A 26070-nucleotide genomic window follows, 5' to 3' on the forward strand; every position below is an offset into this window, starting at 1 on the left:
AAAATCGATTATCACCCACCCAAACCGGCACATCTCCCCAACTTCCCTGTTGCTGGCAGTGTCACCTGTATTCTTCTAAGATCACATTTAAAAAATTATTTTTGGCTTCTCTCTCTTTTGCTTCTAACCACACCTTATCGCTTCTTAAAAATCTTAAAGACATGAGTAATATATGATTATATGAACACGTATAAAATAAAAAACAATATGTCAATAAGCCCCCTTTCATCTCTTCTCCAACCTTTGACAATCCAGCTACCATCTTTATAGGCAACGTGATTAACAGATCAGTATGTATCATCCTGTGCCTTTACCTATACATTTACATGTATTATATGTGTGTATACTGACCGCAGTACAGTACATCCGTATGCATTTAAAAGCATAAATATCTTTCTGTTTTCAGCTAACAATGTAGCTTAGTTATTTACATGTCAATGCATATTTTTAAATACCTCACTTCAATATGGTACCATGATATTACTATAACTTAAGGCTATTTCCAAATTTTCACTCTTGATGGTTACGCTGCAATGAATATCTCTACATTATCCTCATATGTACACACAGGTGTTAATTTTTCTGCAAGATAGATTCTTAAGTGGTCAAAAACATTCAAAACTTAATTTAAAAAACTTTATTGAGGTACGATTGACATAAAAAAGCTGTACGTATTTAATGTATACAACTTAATGAGTTTGGAGGTAAGTATACATCTATGAAACCATCACCACAATGCCGTAAACATATCCATCACCTCCAGAAGTTTTCCCACGTCCAATTTATGTATGTATGCATGTATGTATGCATCGTGTATTTACGCTAACACGTAGCAAAGTTTTAAGTAAACAGCACCGTATTGTTAGCTGTGGGCCCTGGGCTGTCCTGTAGATCCCTAGAGTTAATCATCTAGCATAACTGAAATCTTGTACCCTTTGACCAATTTTGAAAAATTCAATTCATCCTCTAAAAAGGTTGACAGGAACCATAAAGGCTGTGAGATTTTACCCTACTTTCAAGCCAGGAGGTAGGCCTGTCACTATTTTATGTTTGGTGATTGAAGACACACACTCCTGGGTCATATACAATGTATTTTATTCCTCACAGCAACTCTCACGAGCTTCACATCTGTGTTGGTTCCCCTTGCCCGCAAGTGCCCGGGTGAAAATTGTGCATGCAGTGAATTTGCGTAACAGCTGAAGAACCCTGAACATGTATCCAAATTTTTTACAGTGGACTACAAGCAAATCTGCCGTCTGCCCTTGAGGGAGAGTTTTGCTTTATTAAACAAATTGTAAGCAGATCTTCCCTTTGCTCCAGAGAGAGACATACTATGTCTTTTACTGGTCGCTCTGCAAACATGTCTGGAAGGATTGTCCAGAACAAAAGGCCATTTAGTGCCTCTGCTCACAAGACATGTAAATATGGAGGAACCCATGGAGAATTCTCTCTCAGCTAAGGGTTGAACCTATCTCCACTTCCACCAATGGGGCATGAGTATGCCCATTTCCACGCACCCTCACCAAACACTGGATGCTAATTGATTTTTGTTTTTTACATTTTCATAACCTAATAGGAAAACTAAAAAGTGTTCTCCTTGTAATTTGCATTGAATGACTAGTGAGCTAAATAAGCATCTTTTCATGTTTATGTGAATTGCTAATACTGTGGGTTACACGTTTTTATTTTTGGCCCCTTATTTTACCGGTTTATTTTCTTGTAATTTGTAGGAGCTCTTTATATTTTCTAGATATGAATCCTTTTTCTGGTTTATATGGAACAAATCTTATTCTCCCAGCTTGTCTCTTGTTTCTTTTCACTTTATTTATACTGGCTTCCTTTGTACAGATATTTACAATTTATATATGGTCTGTTCTGCGAAACTTTTTCAGAAATACAGAATTGTATAGGTCTTGATAGTTAAAAAGCATGCAGGGGAACTACCAGCTATTATGATAAGTGTGTCTTCGAATTTTTCTTTCAAATCTTTCTCTCTTGAATTTATTTAGGTTCTTTCCTAACCAGTTTTTTTATTTTAAGATAAGACAGTCTTCTCTTTAAAAATATCAAAATACATGATGCCAAGATTAAGAACCAATAATGGTAAATATCTTTTTCCAGACTGAGGGTTCTGTGAAAATTCACAATGAGCATCAGAGCATTGAAGATTCTGAGAAGTTGTGGGGTTCTGTTCCACGGAGGCCCTGAGAGGCAGTCACTGTCATGGTTGGAAGCAGGGTCCTTGAAACCAGACTGTTGTGAGTTACTTACCGACTGTATGACTTTGGGCTTGTTAATTAATTTCTCTCTGTCTCAGTTTTCTCATCTATAAAATGGGGGTATTAGACTTTATTTTGCGAGAGGGTCATAAGGATTAGTTGAATTATCTAAGTATTAGCTGTTGTGGGACATTTTGAGGATGCTGTTCCTGGAGCATCACTATAAAGCTGATGGTATTGTTAGTTGAGCTTCCTGTTACTGTTTGGAGAATCAATACCATTTTGAAAAAAAATTCAACTACTGCACTCCCATGGAATGTGCCACACAGACTTGTCCACGTGAGAAGAAACTGCTCTATTGAAAATAAATGCCTGGGCTTCCCTCGTGGTGCAGTGGTTAAGAATCTGCCTGCCAGGGACTTCCCTGGTGGCCCAGTAGTTAAGAATCCCCCTGCCAATGCAGGGGACACGGGTTCGAGCCCTGGTCTGGGAAGATCCCACAGGCCGCGGAGCAACTAAGCCCATGTGCCACAACTACTGAGCCCAGGTGCCACAACTACTGAAGCCCGCATGCCTAGAGCCCGTGCTCTGCAACAAGAGAAGCCACTGCTATGAGAAGCCTGCACACCGCAACGAAGAGTAGCCCCCGCTTGCCACAACTAGAGAAAACCCACGTGCAGCAACGAAGACCCAAGGCAGCCAAAAGTAAATAAATAAAAATAAATTAAAAAGAAAAAGAATCTGCCTGCCAATTCAGGGGACACGGGTTTGAGCCCTGGTCCAGGAACATCCTACATGCCATGGAGCAGCTAAGCCCATGCACCACAGCTACAGGGCCTGCGCTCTAGAGCCCGCCAGCCACAACTACTGAGTCCGCGGGCCTAGAGCCCGTGCTCCGCAACAGGAGAAGCCACCATAATGAGAAGCCTGTGCACCGCAATGAAGAGTAGCCCCCGCTTGCTGCAACTAGAGAAAGCCCGCACACAGCAACGAAGACCCAGTGCAGCCAAAAATGAATAAATACATAAATTTATAAAAAAAGAAAATAAATACCCGCAATTCTGTAGCATCTGCCTTTGAGTGTCTCAGCTTGGGATTCATAGCAAAGGAACTATTCATTTCTCTCCTCACAGCATCTTTATCCCTCTGGCAGTTCTCACCGCTTGACAGACATGTGTAGTCTTGCCTGCTCACCTATTTGAAAGGCACTCCCAAGTGGATTTTGCATGTGTTATTTAGCTGGTTTTTCTAAGCATCCTAAACATCCCTATAAATGTGCTGAAAAGCCATCTCACTGTTGTGTTGTCACACAGTAACAGGCAAACAGGAAGTTAATTTTATTTGTATTAATTTCATCCTAAGAGCACTTTCAGAAACATTCTATTTTTATTTCAGTTGGTATGTAAGCATGTTTTATTTTTTTAAAGAAGGATTGTATGATACACGTTGTTCAATAACCTGATTTTTTAAACTTGACATATAGTATGCATATTTCCACCTTAATAAATATATCAAGTTATATCGGTGTGCCCATTTCCTGTTGGCAAATCTCGCAAGTGTCTTACTAGTTCCTAAGGGTACATTTTATACTTGGAATTGGTGGGTTAAGTTCCTGCCCTTTTGTGGTGGATTTTAAAATACTTGGCAGTTTTTGTTTTTTTTTTGCGGTGCGCGGGCCTCTCACTGTTGTGGCCTCTCCCGTTGTGGAGCACAGGCTCCGGACGCGCAGGCTCAGCGGCCATGGCTCACGGGCCCAGCCGCTCCGCGGCATGTGGGATCCTCCCGAGCCGGGGCACGAACCCCTGTCCCCTGCATCGGCAGGCGGACTCTCAACTGCTGCGCCACCAGGAAGTCCAGTTCCTGCACATTTTAAAACATGATACATGTTGCCAAATCACCTCCAGTGGTAAAAGTCTTGGAGTTAATGTCCTTCATATTGCATTAGAAACAGTTGCCTGCAAAAGAGCTAAGTTATCATGGTCTCTGTTTCATAACTATTATAGTCCCTCTGGCATTACATTTTTTAAAATGAGCATGTTATTGTGGGGTCTTTTTGTGGCTAGCTGAATTTATAACTAAGTAACAGTGCAATGAATTTTTTTTTGTCTGTCTCATAATCTTCTTAAATGATGGAAGAAGCATAGCTAAAAACATTCTTCACAAAGATAAATCTTGGGATAAGACTGGGTTATAGCTTCCTCAGCAGTTATCACTGTGTATCTTATGGTTATTTTGTGAAGACGATAAAATGTATAGAGGATCATTTGTGACATGTCATCCTTCCCAGAGGTCTTGAGATATAAATTACCCACCTGAGATTAGGAAATGTTATTCAGTCATTTAAAAAATAATTTATAGTTATTCTAATTTCTCTTTTTAATATCTTTATTGGAGTATAATTGCTTTATATTCTAACTTCTAATGCATTTTTCTGTAGAAAATGATACACAGTATCTCAATATGTTTGAGCTGCTACAACAAAAATACCATAGATTGGGTGGTTTAAACAACAAACATTAATTTCTCACAGTTCTGGTGAGGGCCCACTTCCTGGCTTTTAGATGTTGACTTCTTCCTGTGTCCTTACAGGGCAAGCTCTTGTCATTCATGAGGGCTCCACTCTCATGACCTAATCGCCTCCCAAAGGCTCCACCTCCAAATACCATCACATAGGGGATTAGGTTTCAACATATTAATTTTGAGGGGACACATAATGTCTATAGTGCACAGTGTAGTTGTCATAAATATAATTTTGAAGGCTTTCATTTACCATTATCACTCTCCCCATGTGTTTCCTTTCAATTTTTTAATGAAAATGTTCATACATAAAGAAATATTGAAAGAAGTACAGTGAACACTCATGGACTTGCCGACTGGGTTCTGCAGTTGTTAACATTTTGCCATATTTGCTTTATCTCTATAGTTAATACTTTCGAAATTATTTGAAAATAACTTACAAATATCACACTTATCAACTAAATACTTCATTATGCATCTTCTAAGAGTAAAAACATTTTAAACAATATTCTTATTAATAACCACAATATCATTGTCATACTTAAAAGAGCTAGTAATTTCATAATATCTAATATCCGGTCCCTATTCAAATTTCCTCATTGTCCTAAGAATGTTTTTTTTTTTATAACTCTTGTTCTAAAGGATCTAATCTAAATAATCAAGGTTTATGTATTGCATTTAGTTATTTGGTTATATGGCTCTTTGGTCTCTTAATCTACAATAGTTCCTCCATCATCTTCTTTTTTTTTATATCATTGACTTGGAAGTGTGTTGGCCAATCCAGAATATCAAGTACTCCCATTTTATATTTGTAAAACTCACTATTTTTAAAGCTGCATTTCAAGTACCCCATAATGAGATACATTCAGATATACCCTTTCCTTTGACTAAAATACCAGCCCTCTATTAATTTTAGGTATGTTACTCAAAACAGATGCTTTTTAAGAAACTTACGTTTTTGTGTGGTGCTGTGAGAATTTTTGATCATTGCATCTTGTGTGACACCGAGCAGACTTAATGACCTGTCCTGAGCTATCTATGCTGAAAGGCGGCAGAATGCAGACCATCTTATCATCTTTTTAAATATTTTAGCTCAGTTCGGCAAGGCTACTGGCCAGAGAAGGAAAAATCTGTATCTGAAATGTTAAAGGAGAGAGATCTGTTTAAGCGAAGGTTTTGAAGAATAAAATAAAAATGAACTCATCTCTCCTGACTAGTGTTGGGTACATTTAACTAAAAGAATGAGACTCACCTCTAGATAAAATGCACTCGTGATTATTTTCACTCATTTTTGCACTTGATTAAAGTGTGTACACAGTGGGTAAGGGATTCAACAGGAGGGGCTATGAACTAGCTGAAAACAGGCACCCAAAAATGGTACACACTGGGACTTCCCTGGCGGTCCAGTGGTTAAGATCCCAAGCTTCCAATGCAGGCGGCACGGGTTCAATACCTGGTCTGGGAACTAAAATCCCACATGCCGGGAAAAAAAAAAAAAGGTGCATACTTACGTAAGCTCATCACAACCCAGATGCTGGTCCTCCAAAGGCTCAGAAATGTGATTTGGTCAGCATACAGAGAACGGATCAGACATGGGTTCAAAGCAGGCACAGAGGGTTCCATTGGCAGGACCAGGACATCCATTCCCTGAAGGGAGAGCTCTAGGGGAAGCCAACTTAAACCAGAAGTGTCCAGGAGGAAGTAAAACTCAAGCAAGAGGAAACAGTTGTCTGCTCTGAGTGATTCATGACATGAAAGTTTGTCAGACTGAAGCCTCATCACCCAACATGGAACGTGTACTACCAGGAATACATAGGTTATTTTCATTTTGAGGCCCAAATGCTTCTGCTCTGGTCAGAGTCTGGATCTAGCATCTAGCTCCTTGGAACTCCTCTCTCTCTGGCCAAGCTTACTGTCTCCTCTGCTCCACCCTGGATTTCTCCAGAAGGACTGGATGACCATCATGTCCATTCCATGTTAGTCAAGTATACTCACAGTCCGGTCCTGGCTTATGGAGGAAACATCCTGATTTTCCTGATAAAATTTTAGCTACTTCTGATCTCCTTGGTCACTCATTTATAAATCATCTCTAGCAATCTAGGTATAGATGGGTAAAAATCCACTTAGGGCTAATTTTGTTACTTAAGCTCTCACTGACTGATTTCATTTTTCTTATATCCATGCTTCGTTTCCCATCTTCTCTGTCACCTTCCTGTGCTACCCCCGTGGTGTCACTACTCCCCTCCGTTTATTCTCCTCGTGAGTAGACTCTTGGATTTTTAGAGGGCAGACTTGCATAAACTTAAGCCCGAGGCAAGGAAAACCATGAGCTTCAAGTCAAGCATTTTATAGCTCCAACCCTTTAAATAAATTCTAAATACAATTCTATAGAATATTCACATAGGACATTCTAAATCTGACATTTCAAATACAAAATATGTCTTAAGTGATCCTGGCTGTGATGATAAGATGTTCATTAACCGAGTTACCAAATGCTTTTTCTATTTCTGCATGAAACCAGATGAGACACACAAGGGTTAGAAAAACAGCTGTGGTCTTTATGTGAGAGAGACCACAATTGACAGTGATGTAAAAACCAAACCTTTCTATGTCTGTGGGTCTACTTCTGTTAAATAAGTTCCGTTACCAAAGGGGAAGGGTCGGGGGGAGGGATTAATTAGGAGGATAGGATTAACATATACATATTACTATATATAAAATAGATAACCAACAAGGACCTACTGTGTAGCACAGGGAACTATACTCAAGTTTTTGTAATAACCTATACGTGAAAAGGATCTGAAAAAGAATACACACACACACACACACACACACACACACACACTGCATCACTGTGCCGCACACCTGAACCTCACATGACATTGTAAATCAACTATACTTCAATTAAAAAAAAAAGGAAAAACAAAACAAAAACTCCAAACCTTTCTGAAGAGCCCCTTTTACTCTTAACCTTGTTGTTTCCTCTTCATGTCAATCTTGGGGTCCTCTGGGCCCTGTAGCCTCTAGAACTTTGGAGATGGAGGAAAGGACTGGAGTATATTTAGAGAGTCTACACTCTCTGAGACCTAGCCAGTTTCCTCCAAGGGGGATAGCTCTTGGTCTGTAGGAAGCAGTTCAGTTCTGAGTCATTTCAGCAAAGTTCTGCTTTCGTTATACAATGTAGAGAACAAACACATAGGGACTTTGGAAAGTTAGAGAGGCCCTGGGCTAGAGCCTGTCCTTTCAGATCTGAGAATTTGAGTCAACCTGACCTTATGGTAACCGGGAGGTCCCAAAGCAACCTTTGAGTAAATATCTCATTACCCTTAGAAACCTGGCTAGAACCAACCAAACCAAGTGTAACCTGCATACGGATTGTAGTTCAGAGACCCGAAGGGAAGCTGAGGAACAGTGTCGTGGGATGATGCCAAATCACAAAACCCCGTAGGTCACGCTAAGAGCCATCGTTCTTAAGGGGATGCGCAGAGAGAATACAGGTAGCAAGCCAATGAAAGAATGTGCCCAAGAGTTACTATGATGGAGTGGGCCTGGTGAGCTTATGTTGACAAAGGGATAGTTTTAAAACATCTATTTGGTGGTGTGTTAATACAGAGCTGGGCTAACTCATGAACAACCATGTACATCGTAAGATACAAACCTATATTGAGAATAAAACATCACCCAGTAGTTGAAGTTCCTGTGTTCTCCTCTCTGATTGCATCTCTCAGAATTCCCCATGAATTTCCTTATATTTATACTCCAAATGTATGTGGTCCTAAATTAGATGTAATGTCTTTGAAAATTATTTCCTTCATGCATATGCTATTATTCTGCATGAATTCTTCTGCAACTTAAGTTTTTGCATTCAACATGTTTGTGAGAGAGATTTAGGTTGATATGTACAGCACTGATTCATATTTGTTTTGCCGGTGATGATTTTTTATGTCGTGGTCCTAGTTTTGGGGAGGGAGGGAGGGAGGGAAGGCGTGATGGAGCCACTCAAGGGACCTGTCCTGTGTCGACAGTCCAGACTGTGCTCTTAGAGTCCCAAAGCGGTGACCCATGGATCAGCTGCAAGGGTGGTAAACGGGATCTGGCTGGTAGAGGAAGCTCTTTATAATGGAAGAAGCAGAATTGACATAGAGAACCTGGAATCAACTAAATATAAGTACTCTTTGATGGTAATAAATACAATAAGTATTTCATAAATGCATGTTTACTGATTAAAAAGTGTCTTTTGAGTTAGGCACATCACTGTTTCAAAAATTAGACACTCTTACAAGTGCTCTGAGGAAAATGGCCTAATTTTCCTCTCCTTTGTTTTTTCCACCTTTGCAGTGTTTTCTGGATTCTGTCCCAGCGGATCTGTTTCCTGCTCTGTAACTTTCTGGGTTAACGCTGAGCATCATTAGGGAAAGTCAGCTGCCACTGGACTGTACACCACCACGAAGGCTTTGGAGATCTTTTCAGTTAAAAGAAGAATGACTTTCTTGAAATGTAATCCCAGTGGAGCTTGTTTTCTGTGTTGCCTGGAAGAATCCCTACCTACCATCAGCAGTTCTTCAGAGACCTTGTAAAAGCCTCTCTACATCAAGCAACTGAGTGACTCTGGGTTGTTCGGGGAGACCTTAAGAATTGTGGATATCAGTTCACCTGGAAGATTCAACCACTGCTACTCAGAGCTACTGCTGAAATACCATGTCTAAGAACTCGGAGTTCATCAACCTGTCATTTCTATTAGATCATGAGAAGGAGATGATCCTGGGAGTCCTAAAGAGAGATGAATATTTGAAAAAAGTAGAGGACAAGAGAATAAGGTAATGTTCTTTTGTCTGCCTTCCTTGACTGTTTTCTGTTTGAAGCAATTTAGATCAGAAATGGGGCAACTGCAACCACATTGGTGACACGTGTTAGTCAGTGACTTCGTAGATTGCAAGCAGTAGCACAAATATTAGAAAACATCTTTGGCACTTTATCATTTATCTAGAAGGAAGGATGGGGTTGATGAGAATGTCAGTTTGCCAATGACATCATAACTCATAGGTAAGTGGAAGGACTGCTCAGGTTTGAGAACCAGCTCTGGGATGTACTAGTTGTGTGACCTTGAACCAGTGACTCAACTTTTCCATGCCTTGGTTTCCTCATCAATAAAACAGGGATAATAGTAGCACTCATCTTATAGGGTTGTCGCAAAGATTAAGGAAGATAATGTGTAGTGCCTGGTACTTAAGTGCACAATAAATGTTAACTATTATTTATTTATAATGCCTTTCTCAGGTCAGTCTTAGTGGGAATTTGCTCTGACCAGAGCTGGGAGAGGAAGGGGATCTGGAAAGTGAAAAGTTCCCATTGTATCCCAGAAATCATCTGAATTTCTTGAAATAAGTTCCTGTGTGAGGAAAGTTGAGTAATGTGGACAGAGTTGAGTTTCACATCAGTTGTAGGCAGGGTTGATGTTTAGCTGAATCCCCAGGTGTGACCTCATCTGTCTTTCAGCCAGTATCCATTCTGATTGGTTACGTCGTCTGTTCTGAATGATCAGAGCATCATTCTGATTGGTTGCCACATTCATTCTGTTTGGTTGCTGCCTGTCCTGTCCTGCTTGTTAACTATATTTGGTTAGGGCTTCCCTGGTGGCGCAGTGGTTGAGAGTCCGCCTGCCGATGCAGGGGACACGGGTTCGTGCCCCGGTCCGGGAAGATCCCACATGCCGCGGAACGGCTGGGCCCGTGAGCCATGGCCGCTGAGCCTGCGCGTCCTGAGCCTGTGCTCCGCAGCGGGAGGGGCCACAACAGTGAGAGGCCCACGTACTGCAAAAAAAAAAAAAAAAAAAAAAAAAAAATATATATATATATATATATATATATATATACACACACACATATATATGTATATATATATTTGGTTATTACGTCTCAACTCTGAGTAGAGGAGCAAAGATAAACAGAGTTCCCTCCTCAGTCACTGCCTACTACTGTGCAACGTGTAGCTTTTGTATATCGCGTGTCTACCAAAACTGCAATCAGAAGCTTATGTTTGTTTTACTTGAGGAGAAAACTCATCATAAGATTATCTTCACATGTTGCAAAAATATTCAACGTGCCTAAAGGAACTAGGATCCTTAGAATTGGAAAGATATTGAAATATTCTCGATTGATTCTTATTTCATAGGGAAGAGCTCAGAATTTTTATTTCCATCATTTCAAGGTATTCCGCCAATCTTAAAGGCTTTGATTAAAATTATTGCACTTTTTCTGTGCTTAGAATTCAGGTGGCAATGAAATGCAGTTAATGATTTTCAAGAAATCAGTAATATTTTTGGCATTGGCAGTCCAGTCATGAAAAGTGACTGAATTTTCTAATGGGCTGCAAAAAGTTATATTGTTTATGGGGGGCAAGGTACAAAGCAATTATTGATAACATTCTCAGGTGAATTCAAAATCACCCTGTTTAGGAAAAAACAATTTAATAACCAGATCCCAGGAAAGACTGAAGTACAATGAACAGGACTTTGTTCAGAATATTTGTTCCTGTCATTCTCAATAACTATTAGTAATAATCTATTACACTCTTTCTTCCTTTTTCTCTATCTTCCCTTGCCTTCTTTCCTTATTCTCTGTAACAATTGTGTCATATACAATAGAGCTAGCAAGAATAAAGCTGTTGATTTCTTGGCTCTTTTAAACATTTAGAGGACAGCAGAAGAAAGGCTTTTTACAGATCTAAGAGATACTTTTATAGAAAATAGATTCTTTTTGAAAGTGGCAATGTCTTGTTCCCTTCTTTCATAACAACACTGACTAATATTTAGTTCGTGCATTTTTTTCCTGCATTGTCTCATTTTGTTCTGAGCTACCAAGACAGGATCCCAGGCCAAATGACTCAAGGCTCTGCCACTCTTCACAGCTTCCTGTATTGAGAAGCCACGCCAAAGTGGGTGGCATGGGTTTAGAGTGCGTTGCTGTTGAATCACCCATCTACGTTCGTTGATTCAAATCTTAGTTACACCATGAAGTCTTCGTGTCACTTTAGACTAGTTGCCTCCATAGATCTAGGTTCCTCATTTGGCAAAACAGAAATAATAACATTAGCTACCTCGTTAGGCTGTTGTAAGGATTAAATAAGCTCATATTACCAAGAGCTTAGAACAAGGCTGGCCTACAGTAAGCACTTAATAATCGCTGGCTAACATCATTAGGCTTATTGTTGGTTTGTGTTGCTCTTGATTTATGAGTTGTTGTGAATACCATCAGTGCTCCACTCCGATCCTTTTGAGCCCCTTTCTTGGATCTGTGCTCTCATCTCCCAGTTTCCACGTGCTTTACTTCTAAACACTGGCACCTACTACCTTCTTTAGAGGACTACCTTTGGGTGGCTGGAGTTGCCCATAGGAGTAGAGAGCCACAAATGCCAGATAAACTTGAGTTTCTGTCCCTACTGGGCCGCCCCGGGCCAATGGCTGATGGGTACAGAAACCCTCGCCTGAACGCAAGAGCGACTCTACAGTGCAACTTCTGCTTCAGAGCTCCCCATGGGATCACGCTGAGACTGGCCTTCAGGTAAAAATCACAGTCTTCCTTAGTCCCCCTTCTCTTCCCTTTCCTGCCTCCCCTACTCCCTTATAGATTCCTCCTGAGAGCATTTCAGAAATCACTTGCACAGGTATCTACATCTCTGAGTTAGCTTCTCAAAAGCCCAAGCAGGAGATTTGGCAGACCAGTCCGTGAACTTAGTCCATTTTCCTTGATATCCTCCAAAATCATCAACACAAAGAATTTATGGTGTAGCAGGTTTAATGCAACTGTAAACATCCGTGCTTGCTATTACAACCATTGTTTTCACTATGCTACAGTGGTGTAGGTTGACATTTTGTGGGAGTCTGGAGGAATAAGTAAGCTATTATGGATAAGGTAGAAATTGAAGGAATGGTTTCACAGAAGAGCTAACATTTGAGCTCAGCCTTGAAATGGAAAGAGGATGTTGACTTTGGCAAGTATAGATCAACTGTGTTTCAGCTGTTTACCATGACCCACAAATTTGCCTTCAGATTCCGCTAGTAAGTTTCAGAAGGAAGTGGAAGCCAAAGAAAATTTTTAAGAATTATGATGATTACTAAGAAGAAACTGACCTGGAAAGTTAGTACATTGGAGTTTGGGAAGCAGTGGATTTCTTGTTTGTATGTATATTTATTTGCTTGAGTAGGTTGTCCTTAGAGATAAGGAAACTAGAACAGTGAAAGAGTGTAAAAATGGTATCGAATCAACATTTTAGGCCTGTTGCCCAACTGTGCTCCACAGTCCGTAGAGCCACTGAAGTGTGTGGCATTAATTAAGGTGGTGAAGCCGAATCTGGCCTCTGTACTCCGACACCTAATTAAATCGCGGAGACAGAGTTTTGGGTGAGGTAGAAAAGAATAGCTTTATTGCAAAGGGGGGCACAACGGGCTAACGCCCTCAGAACTGTGTGTCCCGATGCAGGGGGTGAGGGTAGGGGGTTTGTGAGGAGTTTTATAATCAGGGGGGCTGGGTTGCTGATGAGGAGCAGGGTGCGTGCAAGGCCTGCATTCCTTCAATCCAGAGATTATCTGGAGTCAGGTGATGATGGGTGAACTGTGACCTTCTCTGGAACGAAGAGTGCTTCATCAAGTAGTTAACATCTTCCATTTGGTGGGGGTTTTAGTTCTGCAGAAGAGCTCAAAGATATTGTTATGTGTATCCCTTTAGGGGGAACCAGGACCCTGCCCCAAGGCTGCACTATTGTGTCTTTGAACTGTCTCTGCATCCCCTCCCTTCCCTGATTAGCAACCGTTTGAAAGGCTTTCCGTGCCCAGGAGCCCCACAGAGTCCTGCTCGGTTTCAGTGGGACTGACCTCTAGGTGCTTCTGAAGGTGCTCTGCACCGCACCCAAAGGCACATGAAAAGTCTGATAATTACCTCCAGGCATGAATTGTAGGCTGGGAAGAGACATTTGCCAACTACCAGAGCATTCTAGGTTGATCCAAGAGGCTCAGATATATTTATTCTTCTCCTTCCGACTAAGAAGGAAAAAGAGGTAGGAGATATCTAGACACAGGTTTCAACTATTAGAAAGTAAGTTTTTAAGATATTCTCTGTGAAGAACAAATCACTTAGATGTATTGATGATGGCTTTAATACAATCAAGAAAGAGGGAGGAGCTGATGCAAAGAAAATTGAGCTATCAACAGTAATTGCAAATGGAAAAAAATACCGACCATTTGGAACCACAAAATTAAAATCTTTATTGATCATTTTGTTCCTTAGGTTTTTCTAACTTTGGAAGAACTCGGCCTAACAAATATGAATACATGCCACATAGTATCTATGCCACATAGTATCTCATTAAAAAATTCTTACCCTACTTGATTTTTCACACCTAAAAACAAATACTGTTCAATGTCTACTTTGTGGTATTGGCCTATATATAAGAAATCTTCAACTTATAAGTGACTATGTTACCGAGTCCAAGCTCACTCTGCTCGCCGCACAACAGGCCAATAAATCGGGAGACGAGGTGTTGAGGCAAGGAAGACGACTTTATTTGGAAAGCTGGGCATCTGAGAAGATGGTGGCCTAATGTCCCAGAGTACCATCTTATCGGGGTCTGGATGCCAGTTTCTTTTATAGAACAGAGAGGGGGAGGAGGTGAGGAAGTAACGTAAAAAGGCCATAAGTCTTGCAAAACATCTCCTGATTTGGCCAGCCTCAGAGAGGGGATGTGTTTATTTCTTCTTTCTTGGAGCCATTCACAGGTGGGCAGGGTCAGAATGTTTCCCTGTGAGCTGAACAAAGGCACTTTACTTTAGTTTAACATTCAGGCAGAGGGGCACGGTTCCCCAAGGGAGGCCATTATGTATGCTAATAGCTATAGACAACGTCCTTTTGGTGATTATAGTAACAAAAAGCAGCAGAGAGCAAAGGTTAAAGTAGAAGAAACAGATCCAGCCCGGAGTCAGATTTTGTTCTTCCCTGTTACAGCTGTTCATTTCAGCAGTTCATCTGTGGGCTGTATTGTCACTTAGAGGCTGTCATTTCCATTTAGCCGCAATGCAGGAAAACGTATCTGGCCTTATGTTCTGTTTGGCACCTCTTCTTGGGCTTGTGTCAGTGGTGAACTCTGTTGGTTGTCTTACTGCGTACATTTCTCTTTTCTTCATCCCTACCCAAAACTCAGTTTTGCTCAGCTCCAGCAATGGATTTTTTAGGACAGTCCCTTGACTTTTTTAGGACAGTCCCTTGACTGGGATTCCTCTGCCAATTATTATTGGTCTGGTGGTGGACATGAGACCGAAGATGACCCACTCAGACATATATGGCCTGAATTTATGGAAGGTTCTCTTTCTCACTGGATGGGTTCAATGAACCATGTCATCCTGGTTGCTGCTGAGTATAAAAGCCAGCACAATGATGAAGCGGAGCCAATAGGTTGGCAGAAAATTATTGTCAGCATCCTGATATGCTAGAACCTGCCACACTTCTGGCCTTATTCTTTAAGCAATATAATATATTTCAGTGTTATTTATAGCAGTTTGGATCAGATTTTCTGTTACGTGCAGCCAAAAGCATCCTACAGTCCCCAGAACTCAGGAGTAATCAACATTTGTTGAGCGTGTTCTATGAGCCAAGCACTCTGTATTCATTGTTAGAATAATGGAGGTGAGCAGAGACACAATCTTAATGCTTGTTGGGTCCATAAACATAAAACAGTTCGCAGTCATGGATCAGGCTTTATCTATGGTATAAACCAAGGGTCAGCAAACTTTCTGTAAGGGGCCAGATAGAGAATGTTTCAGGCTCTACAGGGCATATGCTCTCTGGTGTGACTATTTCACTCGGCCTTTGCAGGGTGAAAGAAGCAATATGTAAACCAGTGGATGTGGCTGTGTTCCAATAAAGCTTTATTTATAAAAACAGGCAGTGGGTGGATTTGGCCCAAGGGCTGTGGTTTGCTGACCTTTGGTGTTGAAAACAACACCTTGGTAAGTTCTAGCCTTGGGAATAGCTGCATACACCTGAAAGCTTGATAAGCAGGACATTTATAGCCTAAGAGAGAAGATGGAGTTGGACTAGAAGCCGTCAGCTAATAGAGGTAGAACATGGGCTTCTGTCTGGGAGGTTAGATGATTTCACAGGGTCCTTCCACCTCTAGGAGATTTCGATGCCTCTCACCCAATTTGTAGCGGCTCACGTGCGGGACAGCTTCAATGTATTTCATTGCCTCTGTAGAAGAACAACAAAATGATCTGGAGGTATAGAAAATAGCAAGAAATAGCAGGAGGCTCTGCACAATTGCAAGGGACAGATTACAACTCCATTTTCCCAATGATGTAAGAAGTATTAATTTCCCTATTTATAGGTGGGGGAACTGAAGTGCAAAGTTAAATAACTCATCCGAGATCGCACAGCCAGTAAGTAAGTAGCAGAACTGTGGTTTGCATTCCCCACAGTCTGGCTCTAGAGCTCACACTCCACTCTTAGGTCACTTTTAACTTCTGAGTGATATATCTGATCTCTCAGGGGGGCTAGAATAAAAGAGCTGTCAAACTCTCCAGTGCCTTCCTCACGCCGGAGAATGGATTACTCAATTCACAAATGGATACTCATTTAATCCTCATGTCATCCCTGAGGTGTATGTACTATTATAATGTAGTATAGCTGTGGCAACTGAACCTTAGATTAAATAATCTGCCCAACTGGTAAAGATGAGAGCCGAGATTCTGTCATTCCATTTTGCTTCCTTTTCCTCTGTGCTGGGATGCTTCTGCGGTAACTGCACCCATTCCGACCCTGTTGAAAGCCCACAGCTTTACTAATAGCTGTCAGAGAAATGGAACAAAAGAGAAAGCATTTCTTTAGCCTGGTATTTACTGAAAGCTCTGACCTGTAAGCTGTATAACGCTATCCAAAGTTATTACGACTTTTACTGAAGCGTTACTCTCACACAATAAAAACTGACAAGAGTTCCTTATGTTGTTCTACCCTTTATGCTGACTGAGAACCAAAGTGCAAGCGTATAATGATTCGTTCCACACAGCTAGCCCAGCTGAGACGGGCCACCAAGCAAACCAGAGGTTAGTATCATCAAGAGACCACAGAGATCAGCCTGGGAACTGCCATCCACCTTATGGCTTTGTCTTTGGGTTCGATTCCATCATTTTACAGCAGGATGGGGGAAGAAAGAGGAGGAGGGAGAAACAAAAGGGGGAAGTGCATTTAAATTGGCTCTTTGGAATCCTGCAGATAAGCTAAGTATTTGGTTCAAATGGATTTGAAGCGATTTCAAGAATCATCCATTCACCCGGCAAATAAGGGCGACCAACAAGTGCCAAAAACAATATCTTAATACCCTACAGTTGTTTGATCTGTGGGGCTGGTTTTTCAAATCTTATCACTACCACCAAGAACAGAATTGGTTTGACCTTCTCAAGAGCGTAGACTCACTGTCCCCATAAAACACCAGGAGAACTATTAGAGTGAACTTCTAGTTTGGTAATTTCTTCTTGTTATTACTTTTTTGCGGTACACGGGCCTCTCACTGTCGCGGCCTCTACCGTTGCGGAGCGCAGGCTCCGGACGCGGAGGCTCAGCGGCCACGGCTCACGGGCCCAGCCGCTCCGTGGCATGTGGGATTCTCCCCGACCGGGGCACGATCCCGTGTCCTCTGCATCGGCAGGCGGACTCTCAACCGCTGCACCACCAGGGAAGCCCACCTCTAACATTTTAGATTTCAGGAATATGACCGTTGTATATCAACAGTTTATCTGAAGGTTCCTATAGTAATAGGAGTTAGGTTTAATTGATTTAACTGTGTAATAAGATTAGGCTGACATGCATTTAATAATTTTTCTAATCATTATTTCATTGCAGAGTAATTAAGCATAACTGGTAAAGATTTCATGCACATATCTAAAATTGATAAAACTTCTAATGGCAAGAGATTTTTTAAGTTTTTAAACTCAATAATGCACTAGGATCTATAAAGGGCATCAATATCTACAATATTTTTGTATTATAAGTTCTTAATTCACAATTAAAGAAATATTTAATATCTTCTGATACATTTTTCATTATGGAAGTAGTTATGATTATTATAGAAAATTAGAAAATACATATAATATGAACTTTATAAACTCACATGAGATCCCTCTTCCCAGAGATATTTTCCACTTTTGTTGAATTTGCTTTCTGTTGCTTTTCTTTGTGTACATGTAATTTTCACATAATTGGAACCACATTATATATGTAAGTTTGGATCCTCTATCTTTGCTTAACGTTATTTAATGAACATTTTTGATGTCATTCAAAATTCTTTTGAAGCATCATTTTTATTAGCTGGATAAGATTTCATAACACAGATGTGCAATATTTTAACTTCTAATTTCCATGGACATCCTTATTCTTAAATCTTCTGTCTTAATTTTTTATTATATTATGATTCATATTTTGACTTAATACTTCCTTTAAATTGAAAAATTGTTTTCCAGAAATGCGTCCATTTCCTCTTCACCAGACCGTTACATTATATCACTGCCAACATCAGAATTATTGTTATAAATCTTTACTAATTTGATAGTGTCCTATGTTAATTTGCATTTATGTGATTATTAGTGTTTTTACATGATTGTTAGCCATTTGTATTCCCTCTTAAGTGGATTTTTTTATTCGCATTGTCTATTATTATTGGATGTTAGTGTTGTTTTAACATTTATTTGTATGAATTTACATTTGGGAAATAATTTCCAAGATTCAGCAAAAATTCATTGAGTACTTATTATGTGCAAGGCATAGGAGACGGAGATGAAGTAATTTCTAGTTTAACAGAAGCAAAGTTATATTTTATTGGATTTTTCAAAGTCTCCACTTTCACAATAACTTACACAAAGAATATGTCAATTTGATTTAAAATACAAATAACTTACATCTTTGCCAGACTCTCTACAGTTCGTATTTTAAAGGCAGGATTTGCATTCTTCTCTACTTCTGTAACAGTATACATGCTATTTATTGGTATGGAAATTAGGGTAAGTTCAGCTCTGAGCGTCAGAAAATCAAAACAACAGTGGCTTAAGTGAGAGAGAAGATTTTTTCTCTTTTTTTACCTTGATGAAGTCATGAGGAAAGCAACCCAGGGCTGGTAGTGGTGGCTTCATGCTCATCCGAGGCCCAGGGTCCTTCTAATTGGCTGTTCTGCCCTCTTCAACATGGGCTAACACACCTGTTAAAGTAAAAAATTATTCTGACACTTATTAAAATGGTAAGGAAGACTCTATTCAGGACTATTGCCATAGATTTCAAGACTATCATGACAAAATAAAAGTAAAAACAAAGACTGTGGTAGTAGGAGAGGGAGATCAGGTTCAACTCCAAATACAGCAAAAGCAGATGCGGACATATAGCCAGTAAGTAGGGTGAGGGGGTCAATTAATGGAAAATTACTTAAGCGGAGACATTGATGGTAAGGGAATTCTTACTAAATTGACTTAACAGAATTCTTACTGAAGGCAGGCCAGAGTGATGTCAGATATCAAGGGGTAGGGGGGCACGGGATTCTCGCTAAACTGATTTAGTAGGACTCTTACTGAATCTGGGCTCTGCAGGTTGAAGACAGGGCCCCAGGACGAGGTCTAGTCGAAAAGAGACCTCAGAGGAGCCTGTCTAAAGTTTGGTCAAGGGAAGAGTCTGAGTCACACTTCATGGTCCAAGATGGCTGCTCCAGCTCCCATCATATGCCCTAATTCCAGGCAGCAGGGAGAAGGGACAAGGGCAGAGAAAAAGACAGTTTCCCTTTCCTTAAGGCCATTTCTGAGAAGTTTCACGATGCCCTTGCTTACATCCTGTTGGCCAGAGTGTAGTCACATGGCCATACTTAGCAGCAAGGGAGCTTGCATATTTAAATGGAGTTTTTACTCTGCGTGGCCATGGGAACAACTCACCTTTGGAAGTTTTATGGCTCTAAAAGGGTAAAAGGAATGTTGAGAGACAACCAGCAGTTTGAGAAAATGGGTGCAATCAAGATCATGCGTCTTACGGATCAGATTGGTTTACTCCTCAGCACAAATCTCATCTTCCTCTTTATGGACTCTGAGAGCAATTAAATGTCAGTGGTGATTTTCAGTGAAGCATTTAACAAAAAAATCATAGCACGTAAAACAACATTTATATTCATCCTCAATGAATTTCAAAGAAACGGTGATTTGACATTTCTTGTACCATGTACTGATAACTAGGAAAACTGCTTAAGTGTTTTTTGAAATAATCTTTATCTATGGAAATATAAGTCCCCATAAGCATCACCTAAAGAGGTAAATGGGAAAAATTAAGTACTGATAACTGCCTTTGCTGTGCATGTAACTCCTTTTTTGCTGCGTTTAAAATTATTTAGTTTATACAAATTCAATTTAGAGACAGTTGAGAAGTAAACTTCAGCTATCTCTTTATAAAAGTTAAAACTAGCATGTACCTGTATTCAGCAGCAGAAGTAGTTTTAAAGAATTTTTCAAGGGCAACGTATTCTCTTTAAATTATCTTTTTTGTGTATGAATGCCCAATTTCCTCCCATCAAGTCAATTCTGTCCTTTCATTGTCATAGCAATAATCTTTAAAAGCCCAGTATTTTATCCTTTTTTTTTGTTTTTTAAAACAAATGCAGGTTTCCTACTTCTTATTGTACTGATTCTGTCTCCACATCCTCTCTCTCTGAGTAATTTACCATGTGGATAACAGGACTTTCTCCTGGTTTTTTTTTTTTTTTTTACCTGTAACTCCAGAACATTTTAATTCTAAAGAGCTTTAATAAATAAAAAGCCCCAGTTTCCAAATATCTATCAAAAAGAGAATGAATAACGACTCCCATCAGAGCTGGGGAAAAAATGTTTTTTAAAAAGGAAGGGGAGGGATGAAGGTAGATAACCATTTTTTTTTCAAAAAGATAAAGATAAAACACTGCTTCCTCAAATAACCACTGAGAATGTCACTTGAGATGAGTAGGCAGGAGGAATATAACTGTCCGTATTTGCCTTGTATACAGTACTGGGCAACTAAATGCCAACTTAGCTATTTAGGAATGGCTTGCTAAAATGTTGAAAAAATGAAAGACTTCATCCTTGTCATAGACCGCCACTTCGGTGGAACATTCAGTGCACATGGCTGGGTGATAGATTTCTTCCACATCTGTCTCTGCCTGCTCCACAGCGTCTTCTTGGTTAGACCTCATCTTCTTATGGCCTCGCCTTTTCTTCCTGTTCTCTGGGGTTTTGTATCTTAGAATCTCTTCTTTGTTGATAGAACAATTCATTACAAACATTGCTCTATACTGTGTTTTGTATGATTCATGCCTTTGGCAATCAAGACACAGGGTGGTCATGCAGGCCGGGCAATTCAAGACAGCATCACTATTTGGAAAAGGCTGTTGTTGTTGACGTGGCCGCTGTATTCCAAAACCATGGTAGCCGCTTCTCTGTGTATCAACCCAGGCCTGATCTCTGTCATCTTTTTCAGGATCATATAGCAGTTCATCATTTGTTGGAATTCTGTGTTGTTTCTTCTTCTTTTTCTCGGTCACCTGTGCTGCTTTGTCTTCATCCTCAGAATCAGAATCAAAATATATATCGTCATAGTACTTTGTCGGAGCTGTTCCAACTTTCCCATTTCCTGAGGAAGACCCTGTTTCTAGAGAGGATAACTTGTCCTCCATTGTTTTTATGGTGGAATTTAATTCAGCTTCCATTTCTTTTTCAAATTCATCTTCACTAGAGGATTCACTTTCTCCAGTAAGACATTCTCTAAGAAGTTTTCGTTTCTGGTCAGGAGTTCCATGTAGAAGCACATCCACCTCATCTTCAGAACAGTGGCAACTGTCACAGGAATAGAAAGCCTCTTTAAAGACATTTAACTACATGGGAATTCCCTGGTGGTCCAGTAGTTAGGACTCCGTGCTTCCACTGCGGGGGGCCCGGGTTTGATCCCTGGTCGGGGAACTAAGATCCTGCTCAAAGCCGGCTCCTCGTCACTAGGCTCTTCCACTGCGTAGGGGTCATAGTCATCTTGGAGGCGGTTCATGGCGGTCTGCCCCCTCCGATACCGTCCACAGGCGTCGGCAGAGTACCTGCTTTCTCCGCAAGTCCCTTTCCTAAAGCGCTCCAGCACTACTCTCTCCTGGTTTTTTTTTTTTTTTTTTGCGGTACGCGGGCCTCTCACTGTTGTGGCCTCTCCCGTTACGGAGCACAGGCTCCGGACGCGCAGGCTCAGCGGCCGTGGCTCACGGGCCCAGCCGCTCCGCGGCACGTGGGATCCTCCCGGACCGGGGAAGGAACCCACGGCCCCCGCATCGGCAGGTGGACTCTCAACCACTGCGCCACCAGGGAAGCCCTCTCCTGGTTTTTAAAAATTTATTGGAGTATAGTTGATTTACAGTGTTGTGTTTAATTTCCACCGTATAGCACAGTGACTCAGTTCTACATGTATATATATTCTTTTTCGTATTTTCCATTATGGTTTATCACAGGATATGCTTCCCTGTGCTATACAGTAGGACCTTGTTATTTATCCATCTATATATAATAGTTTGCATCTGCTAACCCCAAACTCCCCATACTTCCCTCTCCCATCCTCCTCCCCCTTGGCAACCACAAGTCTGCTCTCTACATTTGTGAGTCTGTTTTTGTTTCATAGATATGTCCATTTGTGTCATATTTTAGATTCCACATATAAGTGATGTCGAATGATATTTGTCTTTCTCTTTCTGGCTTACTTTGATCAGTATGATAGTCTCTAGGTCCATCCATGTTGCTGCAAATGGCATCATTTCATTCTTTTTTATGGCTGTGTAGTATTCCATTGTATATATGTACCACATCTTTATCCATTCGTCTGTCGATGGACATTTAGGTCGTTTCCATGTCTTGGCTATTGTAAACAGTGCTGCTATGAACATAGGGGTGCATGTATCTTTTTGAATTAGAGTTTTGTCTGGGTATATGCCCAGGAGTGGGATTGCTGGATCATATGGCAACTCTATTTTTAGTTTCTTGAGGAACCTCCATACAGTTTTCCACAGTGGCTGCACCAACTTACATTCCCACCAACACTGTAAGAGGGTCCCCTTTCTCCACACCCTCTCCAGCATTTATTATTTGTAGACTTTTTAATGATGGTCCTTCTGACTGGTGTGAGCTAGTGCCTCACTGCAGTTTGGATTTGCATTTCTCTAATAATTAGCCATGATGAGCATCTTTCTACTGTTCTTGATACTCAAGAAAGGTATCCTTTGGGTTTCAGATTAGTAGAATACGTCCTTGTTCCTTGTCAGGCCAGGAAATTGAGATGATATTTATTGCAAGGTGTTCCCAGGTGGAAGACTTGGTTTGATAGTTACATATGAGATCAATTTCTGCTATGATTTTAAGACTATAGATAATAAACAGTTGCCTGTCTGTTCACATGGCTTTGAGAGATCTCCTGGTATGTTCCTATGAGCCAAGTGTTTTACTACCGGAAAGTGCTTGGTATCATCTGCAGACATGACTATTTCACAGTGCCCCCTCTCCTTGAGACACTTTCTTTTCTTTTTTCTTTCTTTGGCCGCACTGTGCAGCTTGCAGGAACTTAGTTCCTTGGCCAGGGATTCAACCCGGGCCCAGGACAGTGAAAGCGCAGAGTCCTAACCACTGGACCACCAGGGAATTCCCAAGACGATTTCTAAACACAATTAAATCGACACAAATCACAAGTTTTCTTTCTTTCTTTTTAAAAAAGATTTATTATTTATTTCTATTTTTTAGTTTTTGGCTGTGTCGGGTCTTAGTTGTGGCATGCAGGATCTTCATCGAGGCATGTGGGATCTTTCATTGCAGCATGCAGGCTCTTTGTTGCGGCACGCAGGCTACTCCAGTTGTGGCGTGCAGGTTTTCTGTTCTCTAGTTGCGGCGCGCAGGCTCCAGGGCACGTGGGCTCTGAGTTTGCAGCACGCAGCTCTCTAGTTGAGGCACATGAGCTTAGTAGTTGTGGTGTGCGGGCTTAGTTGCCCCGAGGCATGTGGGATCTTAGTTCCCCAACCAGGGATCGAGCCTGCATCCCCTACACTGTAGGGCGGATTCTTTACCAGTGTACCACCAGGGAAGTCCAAAGATTTCTTTATTTAGTCAAGCGTTCTTTCAATTCTGTTCCTTATTTACGTTCTGTGAAGTAGCTTTCTATCTGAGTGAAATTTTTCCCCAATTCTTGGATGGTCTTGATTGTTTTTAATAGCCTTTGACTTGAAAACTAATCAAAAGCTTTATAAAGTTTATAGTGGTGTTTGTTGAGGAACAGTTCTGTTGGGGATTATTTGTCATGAAAGACTTTGTGATAAGAGGCGACTTGGGCACGTGGCGTTTAGTGGGAGAAGCAGGGCAGGCAGAAGAAGCCCTTCATGTTTACTGAGGCTGAACTTTGTGTTCAGCCTGGCTTTGCACGACTAGGAAAGCACTAGCAGTCCTTAATATAAATACAGTGTTCTTTCTGAGCAACAATATTTTAATACATTGAGAGGCAATGAGGGGAGCCTGGTGTAGGAAAAAGAACAGATTTGGGAAAATAAAACTCTGGATCTGAATCGACTGCACCACTTAATAGCCCTGTGAAGTTTCCTTTCTGAGATTCGACTTTCTTATCTATAAAATCAGAATCATAATGTCTTTCTCATGGGTTACTGTCAACATTTAAGAGCATGATACTTAAAACAGGGTGCCCGTCATTATTGTGGCTAAGCCTTGTGATGGTTAGCTTTTAATAATAGGTTCTACACACACAATCTACAATCAAAATGAAAAAGTCACATTTTTGTATTCGGAGTACGATAGGAGGTCTGGTCACATCTGGATTTTCCTTAGGCAAATATGAAATAGCCCCAGTGTTGACGGCATTGCCTCTGGATGTGAACAAAAGACAGGAGTGGTAGGAGGCATGCAACCGTTGGCATCAGGCTGCTGTGACATTATTCTGCCCGCATATGTTATTTCAAGTGATTTTTGTCTCATTGTTTCTGGTTCGGGCAATACTTTTCGTTAGTCACCATGGTTTTGCTCTCTTAAAGGAATATGAAACTCTAGCTTTAGACAGGGATTTAGCCGGCAGGCACTGCAGCAGAGGCTGAAGCAAAACCTGATAGCAGCATCTTTGCAAGTGTACAATAATAAAAAGAGCTAATATTTACAGAGTTCTTATTGTATTTGTTTGGGAAATAAGTTTGGCTGTGGGTGACAGAGACACGTTTTAATTACGGCTTAAACAAGATGGAAACGTAATACATTGCTCTCTAATGGAAAAGTCTGGGCTGTTTGGCGGATTTGTGACGTTGTTAATGGTGGCTCCATTATAACATGGGTCTGGGTGCCTTGTCTTCTGTAGTTCTACCATCTTGAGAGTTTGGCGCTTCATCCAAGGTGGCTCACCCCTATGTTCTCATCCCAGCCTCTGGGAAGGAAGAAGGGTTCAAGGGACAGGGATACCGCTTTTCCATTAGGGCCATGACCTAGAGGTTGCCTGTATCATTTCTGATCACGTCACATTGGCCAACATTTAGTCTCATGGCAAAACTAACTGCAGGTCATGCTGGGAAATATAGTCTTTACTCTGAGTGGCCATGAGCCTAGCTAAACATTCCACTAATAGAGAAATGGAGGAGACAGATTTGGAGACGCATGCTAGAATGGTCTATTCCACAACTACTGTGTGCCAAGCTGTGCTTCACACTTTACTTATGCTCACGACAGCATCAGCTTACTTAATGGTCCCAAGAAACCTGTGAGGTTGTAACTACTATGATTTTTTTTTTTACGCAGGGAATATTTCGAGACATAGGTTAAGTCTCTTTAAGTCTTGAGACAGAGAGGCTAAGTAATTTTCTTAAAGTCTCCAAGGAAGTAAGGGGCAAGGCCAGGATTTGAACCCAGGGAGTCTGACTTCAGAGCCTTGTGCTCTGGGCCGCTGTACAGTCCGCTCCTGAGCCTTGCTGTGCTCTGCTAGATGAGATTGAGGATTGTGTAAAGATGTCAAGGAATCAAAGAAGCTTCGTGAAGCTTCTGTGGCTTCCTCTTCCAGGCAGCTAATTGCTTCTCTTCTAAAATTCCTAGCGTATTTGATGCAAAATAGTGTTCAGGATGATTAGGTCTAGACAGGGTAATAGAAGAAAAGTAACGCCACACACAAGTGACGGGAATTTTAATGAAAGCAATTCCTGATTTGAAAGGAATGTGTCTGTGCAGTGATAAAGCAAGCAGTCTTTGTAATGCATTGAACATTTTTGATGATGGGATAGAAAGAAAATGATCTCAGTATAT

At 40.9% G+C, this 26070-nt stretch overlaps 2 protein-coding genes across 6 annotated transcripts in view; one reads left to right on the forward strand and one right to left on the reverse strand.

Moving 5' to 3' along the window:
- Positions 1–9434: 9434 nt before the first annotated feature.
- SYTL5 (synaptotagmin like 5) overlaps positions 9435–26070 on the forward strand; it is a gene marked incomplete at both ends in the record, with an annotated part of 99362 nt that continues 82726 nt past the window's right edge. For all 5 annotated transcript variants that reach the window (XM_082864467.1, XM_082864470.1, XM_082864469.1 and 2 more), the window contains one exon: positions 9435–9553. In XM_082864467.1, coding sequence (XP_082720593.1) covers positions 9435–9553 — 119 coding nt within the window. The remainder of the gene's footprint in view (positions 9554–26070) is intronic.
- On the reverse strand, positions 20811–21811 carry LOC309978811 (E2F-associated phosphoprotein-like; the record flags this gene model as incomplete). The annotated part of the gene is made up of 2 exons (XM_082865453.1): positions 20811–21599; positions 21740–21811. The coding sequence occupies 2 exons, from the start codon at positions 21809–21811 to the stop codon at positions 20811–20813; spliced, it is 861 nt and encodes a 286-aa protein (XP_082721579.1).

The sequence above is a fragment of the Leucopleurus acutus genome, assembly GCF_964270905.1.
Source record: "Leucopleurus acutus genome assembly, chromosome: X".
NCBI classification, from domain to species: Eukaryota; Metazoa; Chordata; class Mammalia; order Artiodactyla; family Delphinidae; genus Leucopleurus; species Leucopleurus acutus.